This window comes from Lepus europaeus, chromosome 12 (assembly GCF_033115175.1).
Source record: "Lepus europaeus isolate LE1 chromosome 12, mLepTim1.pri, whole genome shotgun sequence".
Lineage (NCBI taxonomy): Eukaryota > Metazoa > Chordata > Mammalia > Lagomorpha > Leporidae > Lepus > Lepus europaeus.
Window position 1 is genome coordinate 13,291,803 of NC_084838.1, and position 13,459 is coordinate 13,305,261.

The 13,459-nt window shown below is 40.3% G+C and overlaps 1 protein-coding gene across 2 annotated transcripts in view; it reads left to right on the forward strand.

The window, feature by feature from the left end:
- MEGF9 (multiple EGF like domains 9) overlaps nucleotides 1–13,162 on the forward strand; it is a 115,219-nt gene extending 102,057 nt beyond the window's left edge. Inside the window, exons 4-6 of one of the 2 annotated variants that reach the window (XM_062207674.1) lie at nucleotides 661–804; nucleotides 5,569–5,838; nucleotides 8,474–13,162. In XM_062207674.1, the coding sequence (XP_062063658.1) occupies nucleotides 661–804; nucleotides 5,569–5,838; nucleotides 8,474–8,925 (866 nt within the window). In that variant the 3' untranslated portion in view covers nucleotides 8,926–13,162. The remainder of the gene's footprint in view (nucleotides 1–660; nucleotides 805–5,568; nucleotides 5,839–8,473) is intronic. The other variant, XM_062207675.1, reaches the window with a different exon arrangement.
- Nucleotides 13,163–13,459: the final 297 nt, after the last annotated feature.

Consider the following 13,459-nt stretch of genomic DNA (forward strand, 5'->3'; position numbering starts at 1 on the left):
CCCAAACGGCCGCCTGGAGTGCCGCCTGGGTCTGCCAAGCATGAGTGGCAAGGCCCGAGTACTTGGGCTGTCTTCTGCTGCTTTCCCAGGCCCATTCGCATGGAAGTGAAGCAACCAGGACTCAAACCATTCCTCATATGGGATGCTGGCATCACAGGCCAGAGCTTTAACATACTGTACCATAATACCCCAGTTTTAAAATTTTTGCAAAATAAATGTCTAACAATTCTGTAATTTGCTTTTTCAACCAATGATGTTAAGATTTATGTATGTTCATGCATATAGCTCTAGATTGCTTATAGTATCACCACTATGAAAATGCCATGATTTATCTATCTATTAATAGTTATTTATATTGTTTGTATTTATTTTTTACACATAATTTGTCTGCTTTGGGTATGTAGTCAGTCAACTGACAAAGGCCTATTGCAGCTCTAATCATGAAGCCAGACTTTCCCTGAAGAGTTCCCAGTCTAGAAGGGAATACAGAACTCATAGACATGGCCAGTGTAGGAATAAGATGGGATAGGAACTGAGTCCCTGTTGCTTTTTATTTTCCTGATTAACTCTTACTGCCTTTTTGTTGCTGGCATGATTTCTGAACGTTGCTGTGGTTTCAGAGTAAATCTTTAACTTTCTAAAATAATTTCCTTCTTTTAGGTGTATGTTTAAACTGCCAGGAAAACAGTCAAGGAGATCATTGTGAAGAATGCAAAGGAGGATTTTATCAGAATCCTGAAGCCACTGAAGAATGTCTTCTCTGCCCTTGTTCAGCAGTGACATCTACAGGAATTTGCACCATAAGTAAGGCTTCTCTCTAAATTTTCATTTTAAAGGGGGAGAGGGAACCAGTGAATCAGTTATCAACAGGTATAAATTATGTTGATAAATAAAGTTCTGGATGCTGTAGGTGGAAGAGAGTTATCAAAACAAGGATTCCTTTCTAGCAATTCACAATTCAAAATATATGTGGGATTTTAAAAAAAGGGACATATGAGTTAAAAAAAAAAGCAACATAATGAGTTAACACAAGAGCTTCAAAATCTAGCAATATTTGCTAACCTATTTCAAGGTAACATTTACTAATTATTCTTCCAGGGTACTTAGTAGTGGTGTCTACAAATATATATATATATATATATGTGTGTGTGTGTGTATAAAGATTATATATATATATGTATATGAAGATTGATTGATTGATTTTGAGAGACAGAATTACAGAGAGAGAGGTCGATCTTCCATCTGCTGGATCATTCCCCAAATGGCCACAATGGCTAGTGCTGGGCTAGATTGAAGCCAGGAGCCAGGAACTTCATCCAGTCTCCCACATGAGTAGCAGGAGCTCAAACACTTGGACCATCTTCCACTGCATTTCCCAGGCCATTAACAGGGACCTGGATTGGAAGTGGAAGAGGCAGGACGAGAACCTATGCCCATATGGGATGTCAGCATCTCAGGCAGCAGCTTTACCTGCTAAGCCACAATGCTGGCCCCTACAAATATATCTTACAAATATAGTTATTCTCACTTATTATCTATTGCTATGTAACCAATTATAGGTTAAGTATCTAATATCTGAAATACTTGGGACCAAGGAATGTTTTAGATTTTGGAGTACTTACATAAATATAAGATATTCAGGAATGGGACCTAAGTCTAAACACAATTCATTTATGCATTTCATCTGCAGGATGAAAGTACTTTTATACAGTGTTTTCAATATATCTGTGTTTTAGCTACAACTTGTTTCATGAGGTCAGATGTAGAATTTTCACTTAAGGTGCTATGTCAGTGCTCAGGAAATTTCGGATTTGGAAGCATTTCAGGTTTTTGAATTAGGGATGCTCAACCTGTATCTTAAAATTTAGTGACTTAAGACAATAAGCACTTATTATTTCGTATGGTTTCTGCTTCCCTAGGGAGTTCTGGTTTGGGTTCTTCTCCCCTTCCCTCTTTTTCTCATTACTCTTTTTTTTTTAAAGATTTATTTATTTTATTTGAATGTCAGAATTACACAAAAAGAGGAGAGGCAGAGAGAGAGAGGGGTCTTCCATTTGATGGTTCACTCCCCAGTTGGCCGCAATGGCCAGAGCTGCGCCGATCCAAAGCCAGGAGCCAGGAGCCAGGAGCTTCTTCCAGGTCTCCCACACGGGTGCAGGGGCTCAATGACTTGAGCCATATTCTACTGCTTTCCCAGGCCATAGCAGAGAACTGGATAGGAAGAGGAGCAGTGGGAACTAGAACTGGCACCCATATGGGATGCCAGCATTTCAGGCCAGGGCGATAACCTGCTGCTCCACAGCGCCGGTCTCTCTCATTAGCCTTTAAATAACAGCTTTATTGAGAAATAATTCATATCCCCTGTATTTATTTAAAATGTACAGTTAATTTTTCTTAATAGACACATGCACATATATGATGTCGTTCAACCATCATCACAGTCATGTTTAGAACATTTTCATCACCTTCCCCCACTGAAAAAAAAATGCAACCCTGTAACTGTCACCCTAACAGTAAGTGATACAAGAGAGGGATTGAGGTTGCAATGCATCTGTAGCCTGGTATCTGGAATCATAGAATGCCGTTTTCGAAATACTTTGTGGGTTATACATGTCTACCCAATTAACCATAGGAGGGTACTACACAGGAGTGGCAATTCCAGGAGAGCAGAGATCATGAGGGGCCATCTTGAAAACTGGCCACCATACTTTGTAACACAAACTGATATACCCCTCTTACCAGAGGGAAGTCTGACAGATTCTTTCATTTTTCCACAGAAACTTATTGGGCACCTAGTACATGTTTGTTTTTGTGCTAGGCAAGGAATACAAAGATAATAAAATGTGATCCTTGTTCTAAAGGAGTTTGTAGTTTAGTAGAGAAAGGAAAACACATAAACAAAGCATTAACAATAGCAAATGCTTTTATAGGATATAGTGGGACACAAAGGAAGAAAATTCTGTTGTACGTGAGAATGAATGTTGGGACATAAGTCATAAAAAAGGTGACACCTGGAGGTACACACCTGATTAATTATTGCTGTATATGTGAATCCATATTAAACATTTAGGAATAATAAAGGAGGAATACTATCTAGAGTCAGAAATGTGAAAAGATTATGTATCTAAATCTGCTTCCATGATATCAGAATTCTATAAAGGATTTCTTATTTTTATAAGCATCTTGATTATATTGTTAAAGAATTTATGATTGTATAGCTTTTTAGGAATTGTAAAAAAGAAATTATATTAGTCCTATGCACATCTAAACTATCTTCCCTTGTAAATCAAGAACTTGCCTTATAATAGTTCCTTTACAAATGATAGTTGAAAAATTGACTGGCTTCACTTTCATATGACAAATTTAAAATTTAGAAGTTTTCTCTATAGAAAAATGATTCTCAACAAAAGCAATGTGCTTGAATCTTTTGTTTTTGTCTGACTTTTCCAGGGATTATAGGTTCTCTAAGGCAGAGACTCTGTCTATATTTTTAGCCATTATATCTCCATTTGTAGCTTAATTAGCATTATTAATGCCAATAATAATGCATCCTGAGTAGAAAGAGAAATAAGCATAACTCAGGGGAGAGAGTAGTCAGATGTACAAAACTAGAACCATGAGAGTTCAGGAAGGAAGGATAGTTTCCTACTGGGAGATAGAAAAAGTCTCCACGAAGTAGGTAACACTTGAACTAAGCTGTGAAGAGTGAGGATTTGGACATCTAGAAATATACCTTGTAGAGGTGAAAAGGAGATCAAAACCAAAGACTGAATAGGGGCTTGACCAATCCAATTTGGCACATTGTCTGTGTTCTAGAACACTGAGCAGGCTAGGGGTTTGATGCTTTCAGAATTGACTATTTCTCATGGAGAGACTAACATATAAGTAAGTGCAATGCAGCATCATGAACATGTGTGTAGTGAATGCACGGAAAAGGAGCACTGACTGAAGTGGGGGAGGATCAGCAGTGACTCCAGAGGTGGTAATAAAATGAGTCTTGTGGGCAGGCGTTTGGCTTAGTGGTTAATATGACCACATCCCACATGACAATACCTAGTTTAACACCTGGCTCTGGCTCCAGACTCCAGCTTCCTGCTAAGGCAGACTCTTGGAGGCAGCAATGCTGGCCCATGTCACTGAGACCCTGCCACCCACAGGGGAACCTTGACTGAGTTCCCAGCCACCGGCTTTTGCCTGGCCAACCTTGGGAACATTTGGGGTGGGAACCAGCACCTGGGAGCTCGCTATCTCTGCCTTTCTGTCTCCCTGCCTCTCAAATAGATTTAGAAAGAAAAACCAAAACTGAGTCTTGTGATGAGCATCCACATTTAGCAGGTAGCAGGAGAAGGAAGGACATTTCAGATAAAGAGATCAATATGAACAAAGAAAACAGCTGCTTTGATCAAACAACTGCTTGGATATGGCAGAAACCACGTACAGGGAGAGGAATGAGCATGAGCAGGGCTTTGGAATGTCACGTCTTGAGGCCCAGTGGGTCTCAACATGACAGACTTGAAGGATTTTCACACACTTCGATTTCAGTCCTTCAGTCTATTTCACCACAAATTGCTCATGTTAGTTTTTGTTGCTATAGTTAGTAGAGTGCAAAAATGCTATAAAATATGAGACTATTGTATGCTATAAGTTCCTTGGGAACAGGAAGTATATATCTTTTTGTTTCTTTCATACATATTATTATTTGTATGAGTTATGAATTCCCATGAATACCTATTATTGTTAAAAAGCAATTTAAATATTTCTGGCTTAATACCCTTATTTGAAATATGAGAAACTGAGGCCCAGAGTTCAGTAACTTACTTGAGTTCATACTGCCCATCAGGATTATCATGAGTTAAAATTCTTTATTAATTATACAACTCTATGAAGAGGCTAAAAACCATTGAATTGTACACTTAAATGGTTGAACTGTAGAGTGTGTGGATTATAGCTCAAATAAAGCTGTTTTAAAAAGAAATGGTAAAGTAGGAAAAAGGGCTTCATTTTTCATAAAGAGCATTAGAAATAGGCTGGCATTGTAGCATAGCAGATAAATCTACCACCTGCAGTGCTGGCATCCCATATGGGTGCCTATTCCAGACCCAGCTGCTCCACTTCTAATCCTACTTCCTGTTTTTGTGCCTGGGAAAACAATAGAAGATGGCCCAAGTGCTTGGGTCCCTGCACCCATGTGGGAAACCTGGATGAAGCTCCTGGCTCCTGGTTTCGGCCTGGCCCAGCCCTGGCCACTGTGGCCATCTGGGGAGTGAACCAAATGCAAGAGCTCTCTCTTTTTCTGTTTCTCTCTCCCTTTCTCATTTGGCCATCTTCCACTGCTTTTCCTAGGCCATTAACAGGGAGCCGGAAGGGAAGCAGGGTCGCAGGGAAATGAACTGAAGCCCATGTTGGATGCCAGTGTCACAGGTGGCAGTTTTGCTTGCTACCTCACACAGCAGCCCCTCCATATGAGGAGATAGTAGGGAAGCTTTATAAATCTTCCTGAGGACTAGTAGCTATTTGCATTTTGAATCATTATTTTATGAAATTATTTTGGTGTTCTCTCTTTTTTAGAATCGGGTGAACCAGAACCTAAATGTAGCCAGTGTAAAGAAGGTTACACAGGCCAGAACTGCAATCGATGTGAAAATGGCTATTACAGTTCTGACAGCATCTGTGTGAAATGTCAGTGTCACGGTCATGTGGACCCAAGTAAAACTCCAAAGATGTGCAAGCCCGAGAGTGGTGAGTGCATCAACTGCCTCCATAACACCACTGGGTTTTGGTGTGAGAACTGCCTAGAAGGTTACACTCCAGACCTCGAGGGAAATTGCATCAAGAAAGGTAAACCTTCACCTAAGGTTGTAAATTTAATATCTAAACCTAACAGTGAAATTTTCAGAACAGCTGCCTTTAGCTTTTAAAACCTGCCACTGTCACCAGAGGAGTTTCTGGAATAGATTTTGATAGATATTTGCCTAAAAAGGTTTCCTCCTTTTCCTGCTGCTCTCCTGATACACCAAAGCCAACTCCAGAAATGTGAGGACCAAGACAAAGTCACTGTGACAGTGAGACAAAGTGTTCTCATTTTTCCCTTCATCTATTTTTATTTTTATGTTAATAATTTTAAAAGTTCTAGCATTTCTTTTATCTTTTTGCTTCCTTTATTCTCATCACTTCCAGTGATCATCAAAGATCCTTTCAACTAGGGACCTATAATCTGGCTAGAATTTCCAGCTTAGAAAGTGGAGTTCATTCTAGCAACTTTCCTAAGCTGGAGCCCAAGTATCCGCATGTGTGACAGAGGAAATAGTAGTAATATTATTTTTGATTTTTAAAAAGAAAACATTATTCATATGACAATGTTTCCCTCAGGGAATTTCAGAAAGGATTAGAAAAAAGTAATGATTATAAACTCTGGTTAAGTTAGGAGTACTCCAAGTTTATTAGGTCATAAACTATGTTTTACAAATAGTTCTTTGATATTCTAACAGATGCTGAGTTCCAGGTCTGTGGCAAGTGTAATCTGTCTGCCATTTTCTTGTGGCAGTCGTAACCTTCTGTCATATACTGTTATTATCAAGGCTAAAAGACTCAAAGTAAACTCTGTCATGACCTAGCAACCCTGTCACTCAATTCTTTCTCATTTGAGAGGCATTCATTGTCCATACTCAGATCACAAGACTCTGGTACACTTTCTCTTGTTGGTTAATAGGTAATATAAATTTTACCTCTTTTTTATGGTAAATTGATGTGGCTATTTGTGTTGACGAATTATAATGTTGATATTAGTGATTTTATTGACTGGCTACTATGTGCCAAGCACTATAAGCATTAAGTGTGATAATGCCTTATAGCACATTATCTCATTTAATCCTTCCCAAGAACTCTGCAAGGTAGACATTATTCTCATTTTACAGATGATGAACTAAGGTGTAAAAAGATTGATTTATCTGTAGCAACACAGTTCTTTTTTAATTATTATTATTATTTGACAGGCAGAGTGGACAGTGAGAGAGAGAGACAGAGAGAAAGGTCTTCCTTTTGCCGTTGGTTCACCCTCCAGTGGCCGCTGAGGCCGGCGCACTGTGGCTGGCGCATCGCGCTGATCCGAAGGCAGGAGCCAGGTGCTTTGCCTGGTCTCCCATGCGGGTGTAGGGCCCAAGCACTTGGGCCATCCTCCACTGCACTCCTTGGCCACAGCAGAGAGCTGGCCTGGAAGAGGGGCAACCGGGACAGAATTCGGTGCCCCGACCAGGACTCGCACCCGGTGTGCCGGCGCTGCAGGTGGAGGATTAGCCTATTGAGCCGCGGCACCGGCCGCAACACAGTTCTACATGATTCCAAAGCCTTTAGTCCTTCCACTGAGCTGTATGCTGTCATGGAATTACAAAGCATGGAACCTAAATTATAAAATAGCTGTAATATATAAAAAGGAAGAATTTCTACACATGGAATTCAAGGAAAGCTATTTTCTCTCTTGGCTGACAGCAACTTTGTACATTTTAATTGTGTTTTTCAGATGTAACTAGAAACACAGCTTTTCCTATTTGTATTTATGTGATTTAGAACTCAGCAATGACATACTTACTGCTTTTTTAGGAATTTGTGTGACTATATCCATGAGTAAAGAAGGATGGAAAACTTAATTTTCTCAAAGATTTTTTTTTCAAGTTTCTATCTGGTTATTATTTGTTGGGGAAGTAATACAAAGGAAGATAGGCCAAAAGTCCTAGAGAAAAAAGATATTTGAACTCTCTGACCTTCTCGGTCAATCAGTGTAGAAGATGCAGCTGGCTTCCTTCCACTGGACTGTGTCTGGACATCTGAACAAGGGACTTCACCTACACCCTTTTATAAAGGTGATCCAAGGCCCGCCCTTGGCTTGTCAGCTCCTTCCCAAAGAATTTTTTTTTTTTGACAGGCAGAGTGGACAGTGAGAGAGAGAGAGACAGAGAGAGAAAGGTCTTCCTTTTGCCGTTGGTTCATCCTCCAATGGCCGCCACAGCTGGGGCACTGCGGCCGACGCACCACGCTGATCCGAAGGCAGAAGCCAGGTGCTTCTCCTGGTCTCCCATGGGGTGCAGGGCCCAAGCACTTGGGCCATCCTCCACTGCACTCCCTGGCCACAGCAGAGAGCTGGCCTGGAAGAGGGGCAACCGGGACAGAATCGGTGCCCCGACCGGGACTAGAACTCGGTGTGCCGGCACCACAAGGCGGAGGATTAGCCTACTGAGCCGCGGCGCCGGCCCCAAAGATTTTAATATAAGTATTACACATATTGGAGAACATCCATGGGTGTAATAAGCTAGCTTTATCACTATCTTTCTTTAAAAATTATTTTTAACATGCATACCTTAAAGCAGAGTATCATGTCAACATCTCACGTCAACTTCCACTCCCATGTGTATTTCTTTTATTGTTTCTCAAAACTGGATAATTTTGTCTTTTACATTTCATTCTCTGTTTTTATTTTCAGAAGTTATTGTTCCAACACCTGGAGGTTCTACCATTTTGGTTTCCAATGCCTCTTTGACCACTTCAGTGCCCACCCTTGTTACAAATAGTACATTTACCCCCACAACCCTGCAGACTATCTTTTCAGTAAGCTCGTCTGAAAACAGCACTTCAGCTTTAGCTGATGTATCATGGACCCAATTTAACATCATCATTTTGACAGTCATCATCATCGTGGTGGTGCTGCTAATGGGATTTGTGGGGGCAGTGTATATGTACCGTGAGTACCAAAACCGGAAACTCAACGCCCCCTTCTGGACCATCGAGCTGAAAGAAGACAATATCAGTTTCAGCAGCTACCATGACAGCATTCCCAATGCAGATGTGTCAGGATTGTTGGAAGATGATGGCAATGAAGTGGCTCCCAATGGACAACTGACCCTGACGACACCCATACATAACTACAAAGCCTAAGGAACTGGAACTCTCCTCCTGGATTGCCACACCACAGTGCTTACTAAGACTGCATCAGCCTCTGGACCAGACAATGCCTGGGTAGAGTTCCCTGAGAAGGCAAAGGCAGATCGGAAATTCTCAAATACAAATCTATAATGCACTTAGTTTATCTATTACTCTTAGTTTTCCCATGAAATTTGAAGCATTCATTATCATGAAGGACTTGAAGCAAAGTATATTTTTATACCAAATCACATGGGAATTTGGAAAGGCTGAATCATATTGTGCAGCCCTAATCCACTTTGACCTCCAAGGAGACTCTTGGAGAATCGTTCACCAAACCAGTAGAAACAAGATGATGGATGTGAAGGGGGAAAGAGTGCTGGAAGACTTCATCTCCTTTCCCAAACATTTTTTTTAAAAGGAGGATCAGGGATTATGTTCATTTTGCTGTACAAAATGACATCATTGAAGAAAAGCTGGTGTCTAGGTTGTATCACTATAAATAATCTTGATTATTCTGGAATGTGGCAGAAAAGTCCCAAGGAGATCTTTAGAAGGGCTTGATTTCTCCTTCCAGGATTCTTGTTCGATGTGATGAGAGGAAAGCACAGGATAAGCTTCTACGGGTGGAGGACAGAGGCAGCACTGGGGAGCAGGAAGCTGACGGTCCTCCTCAGGGTCTCAGTGTGAATAGCAAATTGTCTGAAAACAAGGAATATTCCTGCTTCTAGAATAACATGTATATAGTGAATGTAGCATATCTGGTCAACATTGTATTTGTACCTATTTGTAAAAAAAAAATCATGTCATATTTTATCATCTAGAATTTATTTGTACAGCAGTTAATAGCATTGTAAAAAGAAAATGGGGATTGGTTAAAATACTGTAAAATAGATGGCAATATTGCTAGAGCTGGGACTCTGGTGAGCATCACTCATGTTTAGTCCCTCTTTGGACATTGTTGAAATTTACAAGAGGTTGAATGTTTCTAATCTTTCTTTTCTCAGCCTAAAAGTAGAGTTATATGCTCCTTGTCTTACTATAGATTCAAGCAATAGATTTTTAAGTAAAAAAAATTGTTAAGCTGGGACATAGGCTGCATTCTCAAAAATACCCACCTAATTAAACATTAGCCACTCTATGTATTTTACACAGTTGACAAAAAAACATATTCTCATTAAAATATTTTTACCTGAATGTAAAAGATAGTCTTCCAAAGGATGGAAATATTTCGGTTCCAAAAAAAAAAGCCATCCTATCACTTGGGATCCCTAGTTTTCATTCTTATGAAATTTTTGTATTTCACCTCAAAGCTAAAACATCTATTATTTGAGTACAGCTTATCATTCACTCGCCATGATGTGTGTGCCATCTCTCTGCAGTCCCGTAGTTCTCCCATCTTGTCCCGCTAGGGTAGCCCCATAGCTGAGTATGTGTAGTTGGTCCTTGCTTTTAAATGCATTTTTCTCCTAGAGATCAGCTACTACTGTTACTCTCATCTACTATGATATTGACAAGTTGTGGGTGTAGCAAGCCAGGAAAGGTGGCCAGAAGACCAATAGAGATATTTATTAAGAGGAACAGCAAACTGTGAAGTGGTTAGAAAAAAGTGAAGATTTCTTGTTAGCTTAGAATTAGAAAATCTAAGTTGACCTCTTTGCTTAACTTCCTCAGAGAAAAACCTAGAATTTGGACTTTCCTCTGTGGGAGACCACTAAGTTGTTCTCAGGGTTTGGAGGTGATGATCCTGGAGGATGTGTGACCTGAGGGTGTCCTGCTTATTCGGCCATTGTTCACAAGAGTAGAGATTGCATTACATTACATTAAAATTATTTAATATTTCTATCCCTGTTTGTAGTTTGCAAAGCACTTTTCCCTGTGTGTCCTTTGTTCCTTTCTGTAGTCCCCTGAGGAAGGAAGTATCATTCCCATTTTATAAATGAGAAGACTGAGTCACAGAGGGCCTGCATGTCTTGTTCAAGGCCGTATACAAATGTGTGTCCTAAGTAGGCTAGTGATCAGGACTCCTGACCCCGATTCACACGTTCTTTCAACTGTATGCTAACACATAAATTTCCCAGCTGTGGACACAGGGCGGCTGGGAGGAGGAGTCTCATTTGTGGATGTTTCTAGGTTTTTAATTAAATACCAGCTTCCGGGTGATACAGCTATTGGAAGAACTTTGTGAAAAGACACGGAGGAGTGCTATCTGGAGTCCGTATCAGTGAATAAAGATAAAAAAACCTGCCAGTTTATGCTTCATTAAAGAGAACTACTCCCTCCAAGCAGGGCCAGGAGAGGAACTTGAATTTCCCAGAGTCGCCACATCTCTGTGCATAGACTGCACAAAATGGCAGACTCGCCTTCCTCCCTGATACTCATTCCCTGCCCCTGCCAAAATCAGGATGGAGGATGGGGAGAGGTAAACATTTGCTGAAAGGAGCTGACCCAATAGAGTGTGGTGGAGTCTGAGAACCAAAGCCGAATAGCATTCTGGCCATGTGAAGATTCCTCGAAACAGACTGTAAAAGGGCATTGCAAAACCTGAGTCACAAAGAACATTTACCCTCAAATGCCTGGTAACACTTTCCAGGTCATGTTCTTATTTTTTCTTATTTTTTCCCAATGGAAGAAAAATAAAGGTCTTAAAATTTGCTTTGAGTATTCTTTAGTTGACCTTGGCTTTTGCTTGAGGAAATAATTTTGCTGTAAATTGTGACTCAATCTTGCAATGATCTGCCGCTGAAATCAGACAAGGCAACCAGTGTGGAGTGCCCTGCACAGCCTTCATTCCGCTAAAGCCACAGCCCCTGTGAACTGTGGGGTCCTGCAGTGGGTCCCAGCTGTCCTTACAAAGCCTGATGATGGAAATATTTTTGTGTAAGGATTAGAAATGTGTTTATTTTTAAAGAAGATAAGCCTGATGTGCATCTCACCCAGAAATGACAAATACTGCTATTAAGTAATACTTTTATCTTCATTTAACTCATTTGGTCAGCCCCTATGCATTTCCAACAGATGCTTGGGGTGGTGTCTTTGTCCTCTACTTGCCTCCCTGTACTCGCTGCGCTAATAGGACTTTTACTAATGGGACCTGTCCAGTTACAGAAAGAAAAAAATGACCTAGTATGTTTTGTTTTTCCAGGGATGCTTGGATTTTAAAAGAGGAGAACAGAGCAGGTATGGGATTGGAGAATAGAGATTTTTTTGGAACAGGATTTGTTGAAGCCTCAACTTATATGGCTGCTGTCTAGCCCCAGAATGCCCAGGCAAAGTGACCATTAGAGCAATCCTCACTGACCTGCTAGTCCCTTTTGGTCAGCTGAGTGCCTTCAGGATATTCACTCCTTGTGCTATTTTAGAAACAGAGCTAAGCCAACAGTGCTTCTCTTGACAGCGTCAGTTGGATCTGGGTTATTCGATCATTTGCCTTGATTCTGTACTTTTGTAGGACACTTGGTGAACATTACACCACTTATGAAAAACACCACTTGTAATTCTCTGGCTCTTATATTTTGATGTATGTGGAGAAGAGTTGAATTTCCACATCTCAAAGAAAGCTCTCTGATAAAAAGTTCAGAGAAGTAAAAACAGAGGGGTAATAGCACAACCTGTTAGAGTGAGAAAGGCGCTCAGAGAACATTTCGTCTGTTAATAATCTTGCTAGTGGGGAGTTTGGGAGCTAAAATGAGTTGTTGGGGGGAGGGCGGGGTGGAAAGTTAGCACATTTTTCTCTTTACCCTGAGCCAGTGACTACTACACCAAGCGGAAGGCAGGAAGAACACAGGCTCATCTGCAGAAGCCAGATGATGTCCCGTGGACCAGTGGTTGTGGATCGTGAAGTGTTGGAGGATAAGTGTGGTGTTTTCAAAGGCAATTGGGAATCTTTCTTATTTATTTTGTATGCATATGCAATAACTGCGGCGGCAGCCCCAGAATGTGAGCCCAGGGCTTCAGATCTAAGTTAGTCCAAACGCTAAATGATTTAAAGTCGAGTTGTAATGCCAGGCACAAGCACTCTGTAATAAGTTAAATTTCAGCCCAAGCAATTAGAGAATGTTTCTGAAACATTAAACATGTATTTATGTCACTAAAATTCTAACACAAATGTTAAAAACATGTCTCATACATATGCTGTACTAGGCTTCATGATGCATTTCTAAATTTGTGTATGATTTGAATATATGAAAGAATTTATACAAGAGTGTTATTTAAAATTATTAATAAATGTATATAATTTGTACCTATTGTAGATTTGTTGTTTTACTTTTTGTGTGGTCACAGTTGTAACTAGTCCAGATTTGTCTGTATATGTGTATATGACGAGTCAAGTATCAATCTACTTCATGAAAATCCTTGAACTCTTCATTTATTGGCCATGCATTTTAAGGTCACTTGAAGAATACTTTCCACATGGAAACCACAACATAATACTTTCCACATGGAAACCACAACATAAAGAACATGTCCCCTCTTAAAAACACACACACACCTGAGAAAACATGCCCCCCCCCAGAAATCTTTTATTTAAGGAATACAAACTTCATGC